Consider the following 23,896-nt stretch of genomic DNA (forward strand, 5'->3'; position numbering starts at 1 on the left):
ATCTTAGCCCCTTTAAAGCACAGCTGAGTAGTGTTAGCTGTGCTCCACATCTGTGCCTGGACCTCCAGAACTCTTTCATCTTGCAAAACCGAAACCCTGTACAAACACTAACTTCCTTTCCTTCTCTCCCCTGCCTCCTCCTTGCCAACCACGGCTCTATTTCCTGTTTCTGTAAGTATTTCAGACGGTTTGTCCAGACCACACAGTATCGGCCCTGCTGAGACAGTGTCTCAGTCACAGTCCTCCGGTGACGGTCCTCTGGTGACGGTCCTCCGGTGCTCTCTGCGCCGAGCACCGGCTGCTCCCACAAGAACAGGCTCAGCACCTTGGAAGCCCTGCCTTTCGGTTCTTTGGTTCTGAACTCAATTAGGATGGTGGTGACGTTGCTCATTCTGCTGTAAGATTTTGGGAGCATCCATATTGTTTTCCAAGGTGGCCACATCATTTTATATCCCCACTGCCAACTCATAGGAGCCCAGCTACCTATATGGTTTCTTTTGTTGAAAATCACAAGTATGAAAAAGACACTTTTTCTCCTTGTGACCTTCTTCTTCTTCTTCTTCTTCTTCTTCTTCTTCTTCTTCTTCTTCTTCTTCTTCTTCTTCTTCTTCTTCTTCTTCTTCTTCTTCTTCTTCTTCTTCTTCTTCTTCTTCTTCTTCTTCTTCTTCTTCTTCTTCTTCTTCTTCTTCTTCTTCTTCTTCATCCTCCTCCTCCTCCTCCTCCTCCTCCTCCTTCTTCTTTTGTTAATTAAAAACACATCACTTCCCACACCCTCTAATCCCTTCCAGGTCCAACTCCCTCTCAAACTCCCAGTCTTCTTCTTTAATTATTCACACACACGCGCACACACGCACACACTGCTGAGTCTTTAGTGTTGCTCCTGCGTACTCATCACAGGCTGTCAGTTTGGTACTGTTTAGGAGCTCATCCCTGGGGAAGGCTAAGTTCTCTCTCAGGAAAACAATCCTGTACACATGGAGAGGGGGCTGCTCAAAACCAAAGTCACTTTAAGATCCCAGACTCTTAGGTCTCACCCGCCACAACAGCAGATGAGTTGTTTTTCTGAAAGTACTTGTTAACTAAAGTGTTAGCCAAAATCAGGAAGAACTCCCCTTCTTTTTCCAAGGTTTTGAACAGCCAGGGATTGAACTCAGGGCCTTGAGTATATGGAGAGAATCCAGGCCTTATCTTCTAGCAGATCTGTGCTGACAGGCTGGAGATAATGCCGGAAGAACACTTTTCAAGAGCCCACCAGCTCCAGAAACACCATACAGTGGGTTCCGCTCATTCTGGTTGGACCACCATGGTAAGCTACAGCCCTCAGGCAGTTTCTCTGGGGCATGGCCTGCATGTTCAAGTGCCCTGTCCTTTCACAATGGCCTCTAGAAGCTTGTTCTGAAAGACATCGTCTAACTTCCAAGTTTGTTATCTTGTTGGATAAGGGAGCAATCCTTTATCTGACACCTGGGAACCCCCAGCCAGATAGGACCCCAGGAATGGGTGCAGAGGGCTGTGTGCTATCTATGGAGAATGGGCAATGCCTAGGCGCACGAGGCCACTGGTTAACAGGACTGTTAGGAACAATCAGAAACAAAACGAATGGCAGCTCTACTCCTTGTGAAATCGTCAGGCCATCCTCTCCCATCTGCGGGCGACTGATTCTAAAGGTGAGTTTTGACAAGAAATGACCTCACACAGCACCAGTAACCCCTTGTCCCCGTCTTCCCAACCCCCACGCCTGATGCGGCTTTCTTCTCCAAACAAACAAGTCTCTTTCTTGCTGGCTTATTGTTGCAAAGCGACAGGGCTTAAAAGAACTGAACTGTAGAGAGTCCCAAGAGCTTGGTCTGAGTCTCAGTGAGGCCACCTTGGGAAAGCCATGATCTCTGAGCCTTTAGCTTTCTCTTGTGTAACTGAGAAAAACACCCCGGGCAACATCTGAGGTGGATGTTGAAGTACCCAGTGTTTCAGCTGGTGTTCAGGGCTGGTCCGGAGGTGGCACAGCTGGGAAGGGATGGGCTGTCACCCACAGACGTGCTAATTAATGCACGGCGCCCTTTCCCAGCCTGGCAGCAGTGGGGATTCCCCAGGCTATGTTTGGGGGGAAATTCCCGTGCTCACAGTAGCCTGTTAAGAACAGACATTTCAGAAACCCTCCTGCCATCAAGATACTTCCTCCAGGCTGAGGTAAGCTATTCCAGCTTCCCCCCTTCAAAAGCGGAAATGGCTTCACAGGCCGGCTGCTGTGCTCACAGCTGACACTGGGCCCAGCCCCTCAGGCCACCTCCTTACCCACAGAGGGAACCAGCAATGCCCACACAGCTGCAGGCATACCTTACCCACTCTTCTTCAGGGGCTCCCCTACACCCAAGGACATGGCTCCCTGCCACACCGGAGAAGGCTTAGAAAAGTGAAAATCTCACCTTAGTCCTGGCTCCGTCCCACCTTATTCTCTGGCGACCGAGCCAGGACTAAGGTGAGAGCCGTTTCCCAAAGCCTCTCAGATGGTCTTGGTGTCAGACAAAGTGAGGCAGTGGGCCTTCAAGTTAACCTCACAGAGCAGCACACCCATGGGCCTGCTCTACAGTGTGTGTCTGTGACCTACCCCCACACACCACACCTGACACCACACCACACACACACACCACATACACCACACCCCCACACACCACACACCCACCCCAACAATATACCACACCACATACACACCACACACACCACACCCTACACACATACACCACACACACACACCCCATACATACCATACAGATACACACACACACCACACACACACACACACACCCCATACATACCATACAGATACACACACACACCCCATACATACCATACAGATACACACACACACCCCATACATACCATACAGATACACACACACACCACACACACACACACACACACACACACACACCCTATACATACCATACAGATACACACACACACACACACACACACATACACACACAGCACACGGTTGTGCAGCAGTGAAAGCACTGTTGAGGACTGCTCCTGGCTCCTGTTCTGACAGTCAGGGAGAAATTGTTTTGCTCCCTCCCTCTCTCCCTCCCTCCCTCCCCAAGAGCTCAGAGTTCTGAATCATTCTTAAAGGCAAATTGTCTTACTTTAGTAGACAGTTCCCTGATTTCCTTGCTGTCTCTTTTCTAGCCTTTGACCCCCTTACGATCACCATCTCTGACCCGTGCTAGAAGCACAAGCTTAATCTCTTTTAAAACAGCCCGTCCATGTACACAGCTGGTTTACTATGCTAAACCGTATTACTGTTCTATTTCGGCTAGTTATGTCCAGGACTATGTCCCACGGGCCTTAAGGACAGGGACTCATTTGTGAGCCACTGTTTGCTGCAGACGGAACAATGACACATGAAACACCATACGAGGTCGAATGTAAACTGTAACTCTATCATGTTCTGCCTTGAAGTCCATTCTTCCAACCATGGAGCATGCGAACCAACAAGACTCAAGCAGACCCCAGAAATGGTCACCCTTGTTGGTTATCCTTTAGAACACCTGAGGATCTTAAAACCAAACTTCTCCACATGCAGCTCTCACGAGCACTCCACACGCGTCTGGCTGTCCAGAGCTGACAGGAGGAAGACACAGAACTGAGCCTAATCCAACTTCGTTTTTCCACAGATGGCTTGGTAAGTCTTCAATTACATCAAGGCACCAGTGAATGTCCCCCCTCAGTGTAGTCAGCTAGCTGGGAGCTCTGCCACCCACAGTCTGGGTCACTGTGCTCATCTGTAAACTGACTAGACAGGATGAGTTGGGATGGGAAGGCCGGGCGGCTGGCACCCCGGCTGCCATCTCTGGGCACTACATCCCTCCTGAGTCCCCTCTGCCACTGGCCAGGTCTTCCCGCTATTTTGCTGGCTGAAGGAACCTCTCGGGCTGCTCAGATGTCTCCCACATGGTTTACAACACTAAGGAGCTTCCTGAATTATCGTCAGCTCCACTCAGTTATCCAGAAGCAGCAGTAACTAGGACGGCCTCGCTGCCAGGTGGTGTCGGCTAGCTGTGCTGGTGTCCTGTGCCTTATAGGCTCAGCCCTCAGGAGGGTTAGATAGGAGGATCCTGACTTCAGGACCACACTGACTATACTAAGAGATCCCACCAGACAAGGCAGGAAAAAAAATCCCTGGAAATTAAAAAATGGGGGTCATATCTACTGCTCCCAAATGGCAGAAGCATCCACCAGCTGACCCTGAGGTTCATTCCCCTCTCCTGCCCTCTCAGGGTGTCTCCTGGTGCAGGACCACGCCAATGGGGCTGAGGAGGCTTCAGTTACCTTGGATGATTATTATCATGAGGTATCAACCGCTTGGCCACGATTTTACTTGTGCTTCTGCACAGCGAGCCAAGACTCTGAGACAAGTTCTTGGGAGCCCCGGCTTGAGTGAGGTCACGGAGTAAGGAAGTGCAGAGCAGGCGTCTGGAGGTCGGTCCCTCCAGAGTGGCTCAGCAGACCTAGGCAGGTCACAGAGGCTGAGTACCCAAAGAACAAGCCCATGAAGGACTCTGGGGTACTGCACAGCTCCAGGTAACATGGGGAGAAGTCCCTCTTAGCAGGCAACCCTCGGTGAAGGAGGCTGAAAAAGAGATCGTCATCCCTTGGTCTCCCAGTCCCTCTCATGGCTTTACCCTTCTGTGCCATGGCTGACAGCACTGTGGTTGAGCCTGTCAACTCGCACTAGTCTTGTTGGATAGTCTGCCAGAGACGGAAGCCATAACCCCATCCCTGTCCTGTCTCGGCTGGCAAAGAAAGCTATCCAAACAAGGAAGAGAGCAGCAACTACAAACAGCCTTGCTCCCGATGACCCTTCCCTTAAGCTGTCGGCTACAATTCCCATCCACCCTGGGACACGGCTCTGGCAACTATTTAAGGCAAGACCAAAGACAAGATCTGTTTTTAGAACATCTGAAGCAGGGGAGAATTCTTCCTGCAAAGTTCCCCTCCCCCCATTTCCTTAGGAGTGCATGGATTATAGTTTGTAACTTCCTAGAGTAACATTTCCTGCACATTTAGAGTCTGGTCCGGTTGCTGATAAAAGATCAGCAAGATGAGGCGACCATGATGTACAAACTGAGCTAGGCCAGATTACTTTCAAAACAGTAAACACTGAAGACCCATCCTCAGCCTTAGCCCCTCCCCCAGCGCAGGAGGGAGCACTTGTATATCTCTGGACACAGGCACACAGGTATCTCCCTTTAGAAGAAAGGGGTTTCACCAAATACAAACAGCCCCTGTAACAATCACAGTAGCAAACACTATCTCAGGGGCTCACAAGAGGTGGTCCACACCTGCTCCTTACCATTTATTCTGGCTGCCCTGTCATATCCAAGATCAATTTCTCTGATGAACCCTCTCATGGGAGAAATGAGATTCTCCCTTTTCCTTCCAGGTACATTCACACCAGATTAGAGGGGAGGGGGCAAGCAGAGGGAGAGGGAGAGTTCGAACTGCAGAAAGAGAGTAGTCAGCAATGCACACATACCCACGTGAAGGCTTTCCAGACTCCAAAATCTTGCTATTTCTCCTCTGGCTACCATCCTTCTGTTTGAACATACACAGCAGGTTGAGGGTGTGACCGAGAAAGCCGGTCCTCAGCTCATCCTGGAGGGTGGCCGGCTGGTCAGGTTGGCAGCTGTGTGGCTGTTGAGTGCTCGCCTGACCAGAGCTGCCCAGAAACTAACAGCCTGCTGCCTGTGACTCAGGCTGAGTCGCTCCAGCGACATCACCACGCGCTGACTTTTGGGAGGAAATTCTAAACGAACGCAAATCCTCGGAGCAGCAGCGCAGCTCAGTGCCGCTGATGGAAAAGTGTTGCTTTTAACTCCAACCCCCAAGGGCTGCTCTCGCCTAGCACAGCGCTTTCCCAGAGCTGTTTTGTTTCAGAGAGAAGAGCAGAGACCGCTGGGTTTGGAAACGGAGTTAGGATTTCACAGCACGGAATGCCAAACATCCGAGTTATGATGCTGCATAACACTAACTATAATTTATGGGATCACTGAAGAAGGGGCTTTTGTTTAAAAAGTAATATGTGTAAAAGCTGCAGGCAGATGCAGATGGTCACATAAATACGTGCTTTACGAAAGCAACACTGTATCCACCACTATGAAAAACACCGGGTTTGTTTTAAAAGCAGTCCCATGAAATAATGGTGTGAGGTATTTTCAACTCCTCCACGCTTTTCTGTATTTCCCAATTAAGCAATTAGCAAGCTACTCTTTTACATTTCGACATAGCTGTCAACAGTGGGCTTCCTTCATTTCTTCTAGACAGGAAGTCATTGTCTTTTAAACTTTATGTGCACAAAACCACTGGTCTCGTGACCATCCTCAACATGTGGGTTAAAGAAAAAGTGATAAAGGTAGCAGAAAATTCGGTGGCAACTGTATCCTTGTGTTTCAAAACCTGAGGGAGCCAACGCATGGCTGCTTTCTCCGCTAGGCTAGAGCAAGTTTCCACGTGGCTTCCACTCCCTTGGGCACTCATGACTCTCCCCTGGTTGATTGAAAGAGTTGACCCAGTATCTGGAGCACCTGGGCCACCTCTCTGGTTACTGATGAAGTTTAGCTGTTCTGGGCCACGACAGCTTATAAATACCTGGGGGTCCTAGAAACATCCAGGTCCCTGGGAAGTCACAGCATCAAGCTAGGTCAGGTGGTGCATGTCTATAAATCCTGCACTCTAGAGAACAGGCAGTCCAATGCTAGCCCGCATCTGTGATAGTGAGATCTTGCCTCAAAATAAATCAATCCAACACTTCCAAAGCTTAGGGTACGGTTCAGTGGGGCTTTTCAATGTTAAGGCTATGGGTTTAGTCACCTGAAAAGCACGAGCTCTTGCGTGCGCGCGTGCGCACTCGAACAAACACACACACACACACACACACACACACACACACACACACACACACCAGGGGGCGTGGCTCACACCTGCACTTAGCAGGCTGGGGCAGGAGAATCAAGAGTTCAGGATCATCTTCAGACCCATAGTGATTTAGATACCAGCCTGAACTGATAGAAACCCTGTCTCAAAAATAAATCCGGTTGGAGAGATGACTCAGCAATTAAGAACACTGGCTGCTCTCCCAAAAGGACCTGGGTTCAATTCCCAGCACCATGTGGCAGCTCACAATTGTGTATAATTCCAGTTCCAGGGAATCTTACATCCTCACACAGACATACATGCAGGAAGAGCATCAGTGTACACAAAATGAATAATTATGAAAAACAAACAAATATCAACAAACAAAAATCTACATCATACAGGCCATTGCTCTGGTCACATGATACATTTCATCATACAAGCAGGAGAGCCCTCATCTGGTTCTGGCATTTGGACTCTGAAATTCCTGGCCTCCAGAACAAGTGGAAATAAATTTTATTTAATTAAAAACCAGAAAAGGGGCTTGAGCCATGGTTCAGTGGTCAAGAGAACTGGGTGCTTTTCCTGGTAACCAGGTATAATTCCCAGCATCCACATGGTGGCTCACAACCATCTATAACTCCTGAGCAAGTGTGTGCATGTGTGGAGGCCAGAAATCAACGCTGGATATCTTCCTCAAACTCCCTTCCCTTCATTTTTGAGATTAGAATCTCACATTGGAAACTTTGACTATTTTCATGTTACAATCTGTTTTACATGTACTTTATGCTTATGGTAACTAGTAAGATTTCAATGAATACTATCAAACCTTTAAAAAACTCAAGTACTGACAAAAATATATTCATATAGTCTTATGCCAAATGCTTTAAAAAATCTGTACATATATTTCTCTTTTTTAAAAATAAAGTTGTAAGAAAAAAAAAAAGAGCCTCTCATTGGTTGGTCTGAAGGGTTTAAGAGTAAAGGCCATTTATTCCCCCTCCTCAGTCTCAGCGAGCCACTTATGACAGGCACATGCAGGTCGAGGGTGGGCAGCTGTGAGAGGCTATTGTACGAAGCTGCGAAAACGAAGCCTGGTTTGCTGTGGAGACTCCAGATGTTCAAGATGCCAGAAGGGGTTAAACCAGTCAGAATGAGAGAGAAAGGGGGGATGGAGGTGGAGGAGACAGGAGACATCTAAGCCTTTGACTCTGGACATGGAGCTGCAGAGTTTGGTATTTGTTTTGCTGGATTTCAGTTCTGTTATGGTCCCGTCTTTGCCCACTATGTCCCCATTTCTCAATTTCGGAATGGTAATATGTATTCTGTGTCATTCATTACACTCAGAGGTATGTAATTTCCTTTTTGATCTTACTGGAGGGTATATTTATGAGATGGCTTCAGTCTCAGAGGAGACTTTGGACTTTTGAAAAGCACCAAGATTGTGAAAGACAATGAGGAATCTTGAAGTTGGACTACAAACATTGCATTTTATAATCATAGGCTTGAGGGAGTGGAATATAGTGGCTAAAATAAGAAACGTCGCACATGGGCTCAGGCATTTAAATTTAGTCAACATAAATAAATGAAAGTAAAATTGTAGAAAAGATGCTTGTCTAATAAAGTAGCTCTCACCTAGAATCCCAGCACTAGAGAAGTCAGAGGCAGGGGGACCGCTTCAAGTTATAGGTGAAGGATACACTTCACCTCTCTATCTTCTTGTGAGTATTGCTCCACTTACTTAAAGCCCTACCGCTGTGTGATCTGGATTGAGCGCCAGCACTATCCCCGACATCGTCAATGTGACAGCTGAGCTGGGCCAAGTCCCTGAGTGCACACACTCTGTAAGATCAATCCAGTCCCAGGGACCCATGGCGACTGGGGCGTGTGTGTGTGTGTGTGTGTGTGTGTGTGTGTGTGTGTGTGTGTCCTTCCTACGGTGTTTAATATAAAAGCCACTTTCTGAAACCTAGGAGTTAAACTCATGGTCTTCTGAGAAGGTTCTCCTTTCTACTTTACAGTGACCGGAACAAACACTAGACAGAAAACAGACTTTTAGCTGCTGGAAGATAGAAAGCTATGTGTGCGTTTGCTGCAAAGTGTTAAAGTCCCAGCTGGACAGGGGTGCGTGCTTATAATCCCAGCACTGGGGAGGCTGACACAGTAGGGCCGTGAGCTCTGGCCGGCCTGGGTTACGTACATAGCAAGACCCTGTACCTTATAAAAAAAACAAGTAAGAAGTTAAATTATTTATCATGTTTTTCTGAGACAAGAGACAGAACACTCCGTTCCTTTTTAAAACCCTTGATTATAGACAATGATAAGCCACGAAATACCAGCTGGGGGCTGGCTACTAGAGGTCATGTAATCTCAGCCTAGAGGCAGCAGGCTCCGGGCAGTTATGACCTGCTCCTAATCCTCTCTTTGAAAGGAAGCACAATTTCTGGATTCCTCGGCCTCTGTGGAATCCTCACTCTCTCCGCTGGCAACGGCATGCTACTATCCGGTCTTAGCAGCCAGCAAAACACCAGCAGGATGTGCCTACAGATAAGCAAATGGGTTCATCCTCTTTAACAAGTTAAGTACAGCCAATACCATCCGTAATCCCCTGGTACGCAGTATAATGCAGGCAGAGAAGGGATGATGGGACAGGACACGTGACCTCTAACGCCTGACAAAGCTGGGGTCACCGCAGCCTTAACCAGTCCTGAGTTACTGTCACTCTCTTCAGATGCGAAGCAACTGAGATCAGATTTCATATTTCCTTCCCGCTGGCATCTACCTGACACAGTTTATACTCTGGAGCCTGGGCTAGCTTTGCATTTTTGGCAGTTTCTGTCTTGGTGTTCTAACATCTGGGACAATAAGAATAAACCACCCTGTTTGGTAGGGCTGTTCATTCAGAGAAAACTTAAAAAGCAGCATAAAGGAAGTGCAGGAGCAGGAGACACAGAGGTGCCAACTGTAACCCTGCAGGGTAGACATACAGGGGCATGCTGTAACCAGCAGGGTAGGCATACAGGGGCATGCTGTAACCAGCAGGGTAGGCATACAGGGGCATGCTGTAACCAGCAGGGTAGGCATACAGGGGCATGCTGTAACCAGCAGGGTAGACATAGAGGGCATGCTGTAACCAGCAGGGTGGGCATACAGGGGCATGCTGTAACCAGCAGGGTGGGCATACAGGGGCATGCTGTAACCCTCCAGGGTGGGTACTGTAGGTCATGCTATAACCCCAGAACTTAGCAGCTGGAGACAGGAGGGCAACTTCAGGGCCATCCTGGGTCATATACAGTGAGACTGCCTCAAAATAGCAAATGAGGCTGGCATGGGTAAAGTCATCCACCATAGGCCTGGCTTCCTGAGTTTGATCCCTAGGAGCCATAGGATAGAAGGAGAGACCCAGATCCCACACATGCTGCCCTGACCTCCATGGGACCCCTGCATCACGCCAGCAAATGCTCACTATGTAAACATGGACTTTAAAAAACAATGAAGAAAGAAACAAAAGCATACACACCCTGAATAATAATGATAGTAAAAATCGAGCCAGAAGGATTTCTGGGAGTTGGGGAAGCAACCAGTTTTCAGTCCAGTCTGGTCTCACACTATCTCTGGCATACTGAGACTGTAATACACCTCAGTACCTTGCCAAAAGTTATACTTGGAGGAGTCACAGAGGTGTTTCACACTTGCCTGAGCCTGCCCACACATGAGATCTACACAAGCACTGGACACAGCCTTTCTTTTCGCCCTTCATTCTAATAAAGCGTCAAACAGAGTCTCGGGATAATAAATTTCTAGGTGATTCATGGGCATTTATGTGGTTACTCAGATTTTGGGTCACACAAATCAGAGGAAAAGAATCAGTAAAGATTTCCCCTGAGAACCCAAGTGTATGTGTTTTAAATTAGCTCAGGCTATATCTGAGTGTTCTACCCAGAGCACTAGGCCACTGTGTAGATAGGGCAGCTTGTCCGGAATGGGCCACTGGCAGGTGTGGTCAGATAAGTGGCTGAAATACTGCTTGTGTCCCGGTGAGAGACTCCTAAGGGACCACGATAGTTATTCACACTGTACAAGGCCAGGTTTCTGAGTCACAGATCAAGTCATTTCTCCCCTACTCAGGCTTTAAGACTCTGAGATAAGTAACTTGCCCTGTGGCCAGAAAGTCTCAGTGGAGTGGGATCCTATGTTGGCTTTTTGACCCAACAGTCCGCTCAGCAGAAAGTCATTCCAACCGAGGGTTGGTCAAATGATGCTAGATTAGCCCCGTAAGTCTCCTCTCCTCCCGAACTTCATTAACTCATTCTGCTAATGTACCAACGAAAAATGGAAACACATGGCCTGTTTTAAAACAATCGATATATAAACCCATTACTTCCAAGATTCTAGAGGCAGCTTTTTGATCGAATCCTAAGACCCACGAGGGTAGGAGGGACCAGCTCCCTCATAGTTCTCTGATTCCCCACCTGAATCCTGTTTCACATGCACACAAAATGAAGAAATGTAATAAAAAGAATTCCAAAGACTTGTACTAAATTTAACTTTGGGTCTTAGAAGGTCTTGCTAGGTAGCCCAAGCTGACCTTAACCTCCTGATCCCCCTGCCTCAGCCTCCTGAGTGCCTGGATTATAGGTATGCACCACCAGTGCTACAGAACGTTGCAGAAAGGAGGGGTCTGTAACACAGCAGGAAGGCTGCTTTACCTGGCATGGCCAGGAGTCAATGTTTGATCCCCAGCAACATGCACACACACACACACACACACACACACACACACACACACACACACACAACTTTGCAAAGAAATATGTTTTTTTCCTCTCATATGTTAATTTATTTAACTGAAAAAATGATATATGGAACAAGTTCCTAAGAATAAATCCCATCATTTTAGGGGACAACGGGGAAGTGCATTAATATCCAGACTATACTATTGTTTAAATTAACACAATTCAACAACAACAACTCACATGAACAAAATGAAAATTCGGCAAAAATCTCAAGAGGACATGTTTGCCAAATGGCCAATCAATATATAAACATCTTTTTTAATACAATTCTTTTTCTAAAGATTTATTTATTTTATGTATATTAGTTCACTATATCTGTCTTCAGACACACCAGAAGAGGACATTGGATTCCATTACAGATGGTTGTGAGCCACCATGTGGTTGTTGGGAATTGAACTCAGGGCCTCTGGAAGGGCAGCCAGTGCTCTAACCACTGAGCCATCTCTCCAGCCCCATATATAAACATCTTATAGAAATACAGACCAGGGAGATGATGTCTCATGATATCAGGAGATTACATCACAATCCTCAATCGAGGAATGCCCCTCACTATTCTGTGGTGCCGGAGATGAAACCTAGGACCACGGACCCTCGGTCCGCTCTCCTCAGCAGAGCTACAGCCTCCTCGGGGACCGAACTTCCCGACATGCACACGTGTTGTTAACTTGCACCAAAACCATTCAGCAGTGGTGAAGATCAGCATGCGTGTGTTAACGGGCTCTCAGATGCTGTCCCATAGGGCTAGGTCTGTTTTTTAATCATTGCAAGCGGATCGTTGGCACTTACAGGGTATTTTCAGCTATAAGATGCTAAGCATCAGTAGGGTTCAGTGAAATACATCCATGCGATGGATATGTCCTGACCCCTCCCTGGCTGCAGTGTCCCGCTAACTGTAGAACCCAAAGTCTCTTTTTATCTAGGTCACCAAGCTCCTCTAGGCCCTAAGCCACATAATTGCTATTTATTTATTTATGTTTCAAATTCTGGACAGTTTGTCAGCATTTGATCTTTTTCTTGAAATGCAGTTTCCCTGTGGTATGCAGGAGAGGTCTTCAATTCCAGGGTCCCAGCAATCCTCCTGCCTCAGCCTTTTGAGTATCTGGAAATGGCAGGCACAAGCCACCGAGGACTGAGTTCAGTCTCATCTGCACCAAGATCTTCTGAGCTCCTGGGGAACTACTTATCCCAACTATTTTCTGTCTTTCTGAACGTCTTTTCCTGCCCTGCCCCACCCTCCCCAACCCGGTCCAGGGAATCCTTACCTTTAGCCTGGGTCCCTCTCTCCCTCAAGACAGCCTGGTGATCTGGGGCCTAATAAAGACTGAGCTGAGGGTTCCAGTTCCGCCCACGGGGCTGGGAACCTGCCCCTTGTCACCCTGGCATCAATGGACTCCTCCCTTGCCTACAGCACCCAGACAGCCCTCTAGACTTCCCATTCTTCACTCTCCCATTGCCACCACCATCTTCCCTACTTTTGAGCTACGTGGCAACCTGATTAGGGGACAGACACTCCCAGCTCCACAAACTAGCCTAAGAAAGGCTTGGAGGTGCAAATCTGACCACCTCACTCCACTTCCAAACCTAGAGCAGTTCTGGGCTGCCCACCCCCCCCCCTCTGGTAGCTGAATCTCAGGTTTACCCCACCTCTAAGCCCCTCCCCCTGACAAAGACTCAGGGCTACTTAAACTCAGATTTTCCCACAGCGGGGCCCTGCCCTCCCACCTCACAGACACCAACCCACACAGACTTGCATCATAAGCGGTTCAGCTGCAAACAATAAAGGTGCAGCTGTTCACCCTCGTCTACACTGGTGACAAAGGACAAGTAGCTCTTCCTGTGCACCGGCCTTCTTGCCTAATCCACACCATTGACAGGTCAGTTATTGGACTTCAAGTTCCCAGGTCTTAACACAGCAGTGAACCCAGAAACATTGGCCGAGGTGGCTCAAGTACAGGTCCCTTGATTTTCTCCCTCTTCTCCTCATTTTTTATAGCAGTACTTTGAGAATCTCACACAGTGTGTCTGATCACCCACCCCTTCCAACTCCTCCCAGATTCACCCCCTTTTCCCTACACACACACACACACACACACACACACACACACACACACACACACTGTACACAACAAAGTACCAATGTGGACAGAGGTCAGAGGAAACTCTGGATGTTGCTTGCTTTCCGCCTTCCACCTTGTTTAGTGGCGGGCTCTGGTTTTCCCTCCGTGAAGCTTTCGGGGTCTCTCCTGTTCCGCTTCCTATCTTCCCGTAGGAGCACTGGGGTTAGGGGTGTATGTGATACCACCCCAAACGTTTCGGTGGTTCTGGGAATTTGGAACTCCAGCCCTTGTATTTTGTCAGCAAGCACGTTACCATCTCTCCAGGCCTTTTCCCTCTTAGAGTCACACTGTTGCTGGAATTAGCCTGAAACTCACTTTGTAGCCCAGATCAATTTGAACTCCTTACAGTCTTCCTGTCTCAAGTGCTGATTACAGATTTAATCTCCCAAGTGCTAAGATTACAGATATAAATCAGGCCTGGCTTTTATTTGCTTTGCTAATTCATATTTGAATATTCTTTGATATTGTCATAGATGTATACAATGTATCTTCCCTATCTGTTCTTGGGGCAGGGCCTTACATTGCCCAATAAATAGTCTCAGCCTCTGTAGCCAAGAATACCCTAGAACCCTGACCTTCCTGGCTTTAGATTACAGGTATATACCACCATGCCCCCACTGTTTTATAAAAAGAAGTATTTTTGAAGCAACAGCACATTTAAAGTATAAATTATAAACAAACAAAACAAAAGAGAAAAGAAGAAAATGAAAAAGTAAGACAGATGGAGAAACAGACAAAGGTAAAGGCTTGGGCCCAGCACTGGCCTTTATCTGAGGTTTGGCGTTCCTCCCCAGCTCCAGGAAGCAGAAGACGGTAGCGCTATAAAACAGAATAAATCAGTCCAACCCCGAAAGCTTCAGAGCAGCCGGGGCACTTCCAGAGATGACACCAGTCCTCACAGCAGGTCAGATAGTAGTTCCTGAAAGCTCCAAACTGGCCAACATCCGATCCTAACGCCAGGCATCTGCGCCAGGCAGGCCCATCTCTGTTCAGGCCAGCCTGGGCGGCACAGTGAGACGCTGCCTCAAAAACCACACAAACAACCCAAACACTGAACCAATTCGAGGGCGCTCTTACAACAGCTCCTAATTAGGGAACATAAAATAAATACGTTCATAAATCTCTGTGCTTCTGAATTCGATGCTCATTTCAGCATCAGATGAGAAAGTCTGGGAGTGTCCCTGTGTTTGCACGATTGAAGTTTGAAACTACTGGCTCTTGAACCCTGGGAAGGACCCGGTACATTTTCTTATTCAGATAAACCATGCTCTAATCTGCAAAGTAAACGTTCGGCAGATGATGCATACAAGGGAGGCACTAGACAGATCTTAGCAGCTGTGTGGGGGTAGGGCCAGGTGGGTGGGGACAGGGTGGGGAGCAACAGGGAGGCAGCAGCAGAACCCCACAGGGAATGCTGGTGTACCCTTCATCTCAGAGGGCTCCTATAAGGCTAAATCATCCCTGCTGGGAACACCAAAGCTTCCTCTTCCAGCAGCTAGGGAGGAGCTCCAAGCCAGACCAAAGATGCCGATCAGAGGCTACGCCCAGGACCACTTTGACCCATCCACACAGAATGATAGCACAGGAGCTCCCAGCGGCCTCTCCTGACCATCCTCTTAGCCCTAGGTTGTTCCACACAGGTGATCGTGGGGAAACTGTCAATTGTATGAGAAGCAGCCTGTCTTTCTGTGGTAGAAGGCACTGCCATTTCTTCTTTTAGAGCAGAACGTTTCTTTAAAATAGTCCCCAAAGGCTGGAGAGTCACCTAAGTGGTTACCAGCGGAACCCCCAGAGGGAATGTTAGTGTTTTCAGATCCCCTGAGTGCCCCCTGGTTGAGTGACTTTTGTCCCCCAGGGCTGCTACAGTGTACTGCTCGTGCCAAGGACCTGACCGGACACTCAGCAATTATGTCCCAAGTCTCAGAACTGCTTGTCTACCACTCCAGTTCTAAGAGGCCACGATGTCCTTGGCCTCCTCGGGCACTTGCAATCATGGGCATACACCCATATGCATACGTGCATAAACATACATACATGTGCATACACACACCCACAAAATGAAAAGAAAATCGTGAAGGAAAAAAAATTAAGAACAGTTCTCACACGTTCTTCTTCTTATGTTCTCTTTTGAAATCATTGAGAAATATGAGCTACAGAGCCGTAATTTCAGCACTCAGAAAGCAGAACCTAAAAGGTTGCCTTAAATCCCAGGCTGGGGGTTGAAGAGATGGCTCAGTGGTTAGATCACTGACTGCTCTCCCAGAGATCCTGAGTTCAAATCCCAGCAACCACATGGTGGCTCACAACCATCTGGAATGAGATCTGATGCCCTCTTCTGGTGTGTCTGAAGACAGGGACAGTGTACTCATATATAATAAATAATAAAAATAAATCTTTAAGAAAATAAACAGTCCCAGGCTGGCCTGTCCTACATGGTGAGTTCCAGGCTAGCTAGGCTCAAGAGATTCTCCTCAAAAATTTAAACCAAACAATATAAAGAAGAACTTTATGTTGAGAATGTAAATCTTACCCTCCCTGCTTAGTTGTAGCTTGGTACAGTTTTGTAGACCACTGTAAAACAGTGACCAGTTTCATCGAGACTACTTCCACTGTTTGAAATGGGCCCCCATGGAACTCAGGCTAGTCTCAAGCTCCTGCTCTCTTAGCTTGGATCTTCGTGATGCCGGGGGTGGTGTGTGCATGTGTGCGTGTGTGTGTTTCTGGGTGTGGTTACTGCCCCAACTTTAATTTCCTCCCAACAGCCGAACATGGCATTTTAAAGACCTCAGAGCAGGTTTCCGAAACTCCATCCTTCACAGCAGTCACTGTGTGTTGGTGTGCCTCGCAGACAGTTGGCCAGCTCCCTCCACATCTGCCTTGGCTGATTTCTAGCCCCCCTAGAATGCTTGTATCCCTAAGACAGAATTTATACACATCCTCTCCCAGATTTTAATCATTCCTAGCTGACTTGCAACACCCCAAAATAGTGTAAGCACAGTGTAAAAGGATGTCATTCCGGGTTATTTGCAGAGTAACAAGGACAATGTTTGTATTCAATCCACCAAGTTTTTGCAATTTTCTTCCAAGTATTTTCATTTGAGATTTGTTCTGTAGGTGTGGATCACACAGGTAAGGAAGGACAGCTGTAATTTTAACCAAGTATCCTTTGTAGATGGAGTTGTTCTTTATCTGTACCAAGCCTTGACAACCCTGGAGGTGAAGGACTGGATGTGACTCAGTGGCACAGCCAGGGGATATGCAAGGCCCTGGTTTGGAACCCGGGCAGGGGTTGAGGCAGGGGATGACTGAAATTGTAGCTGCTTCTATGTATGGTGATGACAATGTTACTAGAAATGTATGGTCTTCTGAGGAAGACTGACAGATCCATCATGGTACATTAGGAATCCACACTAAGTTGATTTGATTCTCTTTCCTAATTTGGAGTGATAGTAGTTTCATACACTTGTACGTGTGTGAACACACACACACACACACACACACACACACACACAAATGTAACTAAGTAATGGTCGGTTATTGGAATAGGTTATAAAGCCATATAAGGTCAATTCACAGTGGGTATGTGGCTCATACCAGTAATTTCAGCAGCTGAGAAGTTAAAGCAGGAAGACTGTTGTCAATTGGAGGCCAATCTGAGCTATAGAATCTGAGGAGGCCTGGGCTACAGAGAGAGGCCTATCTCAGCAGGCAAACACACTTGCCATCAACCCCTGGCACCCACACAGAAGACAGAAAACGGACTCCTACAGGTGGCCCTCTAGCTTCGCTAGCTATTTGCACACAATTGATTAATTGTAACGAATTGGTCAGAAAAGCAAGCCCAGCATGCGGCAGTGCTTCCAATCCAGGTGCTTACAGACCTGGTTACAGGACATGAGAGCCTCTCAAAACAAAGCACCTAAGAGGAAAACAAAAGTTGTTCTCACCCCCAGGAGAACGGTTCTCCTCTAGCTGCTATCACTGCACCTAACCCATCTCATCCCTCTCTCCACTGACAAGTCGTGCTTTAACACACTGTACTGATTAATTCAATAAATCAATTAAAGTGACCTGGGGATAGAACCCACATTTTAAGCAAGAGTCCTGCTGAGGTACACTAAAGTGCTCCTTAAAAGCGAAACGGGGCTGAGGCGATGGTGTAGCGGTTAAAAGCAGGGAATGCTCTTTCAGAAGATGAGAGTCTGGTTCTCAGCAATCAGTAGCTCGAAAATGCCTGCAACTCAGGAAAATCCCCCGGCCTCCTCGGGCACAGCGCTCACACGTAAGCCACTCCCACATATACACATAATTAAGAACAAGGTTGTCGTTGTTTTAAATAAGGGGAGGGGTGTGCAACAGTCTGACTTTAAATCCTCAACCGTTCTACCTCCGTCTTCTAAGTGCTGAGATCACAAGGGTGTTCCTGCCATGCTCAGCCTAGGTATGATTTCATGTGTGTAAGATGTATATTATATACATGTCTGTATGTGTGTGTGTGTGTGTGGTGTGTGTGTGTGTGTTTAAAGTAGAAGGACTGTGAAGGCCAGGCATTGTAGCGCATGGCTATATTTTAGCAATTAGGAGTCTGAGGCAAGATGTCCAGGACACACAGCGAGTTCAAGGCTAGCCTAGGATACAGAGACTTGTGTATTGTATGAATGTGTCACGTATGGCTTAGGCAGGACACAGAGGAGGGACATCAGGAGAGAGGAAAGACTCTGGGATAGAGTGAGGGTGGGAAGATTCACCAGGAAGCTGTGATGAAATGGACCCAAGGAACCTGAGCACAGTAAGCGAGCAGCCACACGGCAGAAGTAGGTCAAAAGAAATCTCTAGTTATATCTAGCCAGAATAGAGCCTGGCTGTATGGCCAAAGTCTTTGTAAATATTTTTGGGTCTGAGACTTATTTCTGGGAGCATGGAACTCAGAACCAGGCATAATTTCTACACTAGGAAACTTAGGGAGACACTCATAGTGAAAATGAAGTAGTTAATTAGGGTTGGGAATGTCAGTGACAGATCACTGCCTAAGTAGCTCAAGGCCTTGGGACCTGTCCTTGGATCCTAGGTAGGGTAGTTTCACCATTCGGCCACGCTGGCCTTACATCCCTTAACTTAGTGCCTTAGCCTCCGGAGTGCTTGGTTCTAGGCTCGAACTACCACGCCCAGCTAGCTGCCCACAGCATTTCTACCAACGGACTTTTAGAACGTGTAAGACACTGCTGAGTGCCTTCCCCGGTTATCACCGGGACCACACCCAAGATACAGAAAGGCAGTTCTCAGGACGGCCTGAGTGGCTTTCCTTCACGCACAGAGATAAGACTGTTACTAAACAGAAGCACAGCACACTGTGGCAAACTTGAAAAGAGAGACTATTTCACTAAGAAAGCAGATGTTTTTCTTTCTTCTAAGACTTATTTATTATGTACCCAGTGGTCTGTCCACATATATGCCTGCACGCCAGCAGAGGGCGCCAGATCTCAGTACAGATGGCTGTGAGCCACCATGTGGTTGCTGGGAATTGAACTCAGGACCTCTGGAAGAGGAGCCAGTGCTCTTAACCCTTGAACCACCTCTCCAGCTCTGCACAGATGTTTCTTAAAGAAAAAGAAAGGAAGAATCAAAGTCAGTTATTAATCAAAGTTAGATGGCTGTGATTGTGCAGTTATGATCTCAGAAGTTGGGAGGTAGAAGGTTACTACTGGGTTTGAGATCAGCTTAGGTTCAAACAAAACTGTGTCTCACAACAACAGCAACAAAAGAAAAGAGAAAAGTGGAATAATAAATATTCACATCTCTAGATCTTGAGAAAACCACAGCTGTAGATACTCTGTAGATGCTGTTCTTTCTCTTTTCCTTGGTTCCTGGGATGAAACCCAGGACTTCGCACACCCTGAGTATGTGTTCCACCACTGAACATGGATACCTCTGCTTCTGCAGATTTAGACAGTACCCGACCAGAGAGGAGGAAATACGCGTGTAGGCATTCACGGGGCCAAGCGAGCACCAGTGCTTCTCAGATTTTATCTCAACTATTTCTCATCAACGTCTCTGTACTATATAAAAACAAATCTTTTATTTAACTTTATGAAGAAAAAAATCCACACATATACATACACACAAACACACACACACACGCACAGAGAGAGAGAGAGAGAGAGAGAGAGAGAGAGAGAGAGAGAGAGAGAGAGAGATTGAGAGAGAGAGAGAGAGAGTGTCAGGGGACAGCTCAGTCAGTAAAATCCTTAAGCCTTGGGACCTGGGTTACATTCCCAGAACGGCTAAGACAGAGCTGCACGGCTGTAAGCTCAGGACTGAGAGGGATGTACACAGGCTGGAGCTGGCTGGCCAGCAAGCTCTCACTACTTTATAAACTATCTCAGAATCCAACAAATGAAAACAAGGTAGAAGATTGTTGAATAACACACACACACACACACACATACACACACGCACACACACACGCACAGGGGTGGGGGCATACACATTCACACATTTCACACACACAACCTTAAATAATTGCAGGGCTGTAATCCCCGATTATCTTTTGCCTGTCACACTCTGTTGCTTTCTCTCTTCAGTTCTTCCACTAAAGAGAAGCCGTGCCTAGACATTAGCTCTAGACATTAACTGCTACCTCTTCCTGAGAAGGCACTTAGATGCCCCAGCCCTCCTACAAGAGCTGATACAATTCTAGCTAACAAAAATAGTGACTCATGTGTCATTGTTCGGTTCCTATGAAAACGTCCCAATTTGGCTCCTAAAATAATCTTTAACTTTTTTTTTGTTTGTTTTAATCGAATCTTCATTTTAGGTGTATGGGTGCCTGGCCTCCATGTGTCTCTGCACCAAGTGTATGCAGTGCCCGTGGAGGCCAGAACAGGGCCTTGGATGCCTCAGCACAAGAGTTACAGACAGTTGTGAGCCATCGTATGGTGCTGGGGATGGAAAGGCACAGAGTGCTCTTAACCTTTGAGCCATCTCTTCAACCCCAGTCTTTTTAAAATTTGTCTTGGGTGTAGCTCTGGCTGGCACTGAACTATTCTCCTGCCTCTGCCTTGACCGTGCTGGGTTACAGGTGTCTGCTGTCCTGTCTGGCTCCAACAAGGTCTCTTTAACGAAGTGGTTTGCCGATATCAGGACCCACGTAATGTTCGCACACTCTATTAATGAAGGTAACTTTGGATAAACCAGTTGTATCTATTCGGGGAGTATCTGTGTTCAACCCATAGGCTCGTAAAGCTGGGAGTCACTTCAGAACTTTGCTGGTTTCTATGCCGAACACCTCTGTGGTGGTTAGAATGAGAAATGTCCCCAATGGGCTCAGATATATTGAAGACTCGGTCCCCAGAAGGTGTTACTCTTTAGAGAGGCGGTGCAGCCTTGCTGGAGGAAGTGCACTACTGGGAGTCGAACTTTGATAGTTCACAGCCTTTGCAGTTTCTGTTCACACTCTGTTGTGGTGCTGTGGAGGGCCCAGTTGCTGTGGAAGGGATACTTTGGCTGCCATGCCCCGCCTCTTCCTGCTATGATGGAACCATAGCCAAAATAAAAGGCTTTCCTCTGTGAGTTGCTGTCGGCCACGGTATTTTATCCCAGGAACAGAAGAGTAACTAAGACAGTAGTTGGTACCAAGAGTGGGACAATTAGAAAGACCCTGGTTTGGGGGTGTGGGTGAGAATGTAGAAGACTTTGGACTAGAAGAGCAGTTGCACGCAGCTCTACCCCATAGGAGTGCTGGGATCAAAGCGAATGCAGAGGCTCAGCTCAAGTGCTTTCAGAGAGCAGCAAGGACTTCAACAGCAAACTGAGCTGTTATTATGAAACCATTCATCTGATATTTTGGCAACAAATATGGCAGCATACTACCATGGTCCTAAGAATTTGCCTGAGAGTAAATTTAAAAGTAACAGACTAATTTGATCAAGAAAATTTCATGACAGCATAGTGTAGAATCTGTGGTGTGGTTAATTGTAATAATTAATGATGCATGATCAAGAAAACGCCTTACAGACTTGCCTTCAGGTTCATCTCTCAATTCCTCTTCCCAGCTGTGTCTATGTTGTGTCAAGCTGACAAAACTAACCAGCACAGAATGTGCATTCTGTGCTACTATACATTCAAAGTGCTCTACTGGCTTTTTAGTGTGCGTGTGTGTGTGTGTGTGTGTGTGTGTGTGTGTGTGTGTGTGTGCTTGTGTATAAGGTTAAGAGATTACCTTGAAGCCAGGTACTGGCACATAGCTTTAATCCCAGCACTCGGGAGGCAGGGGCGGTTGGCTCTTTTTGTTGGGAGCCAGCCTGATCTACAGAGCAAGTTCTAGGACAACCAAGGCTACCCAGAGAAACCCTGTCTGAAAAACAAACAAAACAACAACAACGGGAAAAAAAAAACCTGACTCCCAAAAGAGACTTTGGACTTGGACTTTTAAACAGTGTTTAGACTAAAGGACTATGGGACTAAATGCATTTTGCATTTGATATGATCATGCGACTTACAGGGGCCAGGTAGTGGAAAGTGGTAATTAGAACAATGTCCCTCCATAGGCTCATGTACTTGAAGACTTGATGCCCAGCTAGAGGAAAAACATCATGGGCGAGGCCTGAGTTAACTGACCTGAGCTGTCAGCTTCCTGTTCCTGCTGCCATGCTTGCCCCCAGTTCCCAGTCTCCCACAGCTGTCAGGTTGGACTCTTATCCCTCTAGAACAGTAAGCCATAAAAAAGCTTCCATACGCTGCTTATTCTATCATTGCATCAAAAAAAGTAACTAATATAATGTTTTAGCATCTAGAAAGCAAGGATTCCTAACTAGGCAGACAGAGAGGTAGGAAAAAGTCCAACAGCAGTCACAAGTCAGCAAGTGAGCATGGTGACAACTTCTATAAGCTACAGGCAATTAGCCATCTAGACTGATGCCTTAGTTGCCATGGAGACCCAAATGCTATGCAAGTGAAGCAATCACCTATTATGGGATAGTGGGTAGTTGCTGTCCTGGACAGGAAGGTCAAGGCCTGACCCATGAAGGCTATGGTTATGCCTCCCTGATCTTAGGGTCCCTAACAAAGGTGACAAGCACCTCCATTAAGGTATCATTTGACTAATGAAGCAGAAAATCTGTGCACTGGCCATTGTGACAGAGAAACCTAGACCCCTGCATCCGGGGTTCCCACAGAGCAGGTCATCTTTGCACAGATATTTTACTGAGTGAGTCATTTTGCTGGTGACAGGCTTCTATCGTTTACCCCCACAGGACAGAGTAACCCTCAGTGGTAGACTCGCTACTGAATACTTTTCCCAGACTAAGCCTGCAGCAAACATGCATGCTTGGGCAGAGGACAGTCATAACCTGATGTGGCGCCAGGGGTGTGAAGACCCTCAAAGCTTGCAAAGTGAAACACAAAAGAGTCTGTTTAATAACCGTGTGGGAATGATGCTCACAATGCAGCCATGGGCTAATAATCTTCTTTACTCATCTTGACAAATGGCTCAGTGGACTCGGGATGAAACAAAACACCCACCAGGCCAGGGCTGCAGAAAGGATCCCAGTCTGAGCTAGACCACAGGGCCTGCCCTCACCAGGGTTAATGATATGACTCTCTGTAGGAACCAGATAGCTACTTGTGGAAAGCTGATTATAATGGACATTTTTATAACGGAAGCGGGCAATGATTTGTCCTCACTGAAAAAAGACACTTGTGCTGGACACAGATCATTCATGCCCCTTACCTGGCCTCACCAGAGGCTCTTAGACAGCCATGGTATCTACCAGATGCCACCTACAACTTCCCAGTGATTGGCTCACATCCAACACCACCTCAGTGTAACTCAATTGCCTAGGAAGCTTGGGGACACATCCTGTTGCTGCCATGATACCCTTGCAGGGGCACATGCTGTGAACCTGTGACTCATGTCACCGGGGATGCTAAGCCACAGCCGGAAACCATGGGTAAACATAGAGGCAGCCACTCTCCTCCTCCACAGGGCACTTGCGAAACGTTTTCCTCCCAGAAGCAGTGCTCTGTCGAAACTGAATTTCATCTCCAAGAGGAGAAGTCCTTCACGGGACAGCCCAG

The 23,896-nt window shown here is 47.2% G+C and overlaps 1 protein-coding gene across 2 annotated transcripts in view; it reads right to left on the reverse strand.

Annotated features, from left to right (window-relative positions):
- SPATA13 (spermatogenesis associated 13) overlaps nucleotides 1–23,896 on the reverse strand; it is a 117,469-nt gene that overhangs the window by 21,672 nt on the left and 71,901 nt on the right. Inside the window, exon 1 of one of the 2 annotated variants that reach the window (XM_080926160.1) lies at nucleotides 5,534–5,675. The exons of the other annotated variant lie outside the window; for it this stretch is intronic. Within the exon in view, the coding sequence (XP_080782286.1) occupies nucleotides 5,534–5,588 (55 nt within the window). The 5' untranslated portion in view covers nucleotides 5,589–5,675. Of the gene's footprint in view, nucleotides 1–5,533; nucleotides 5,676–23,896 lie in introns of those variants that run through there. 2 annotated transcript variants of the gene reach the window in all.

This window comes from Micromys minutus, assembly GCF_963924665.1.
Source record: "Micromys minutus genome assembly, chromosome: 12".
NCBI classification, from domain to species: domain Eukaryota; kingdom Metazoa; phylum Chordata; class Mammalia; order Rodentia; family Muridae; genus Micromys; species Micromys minutus.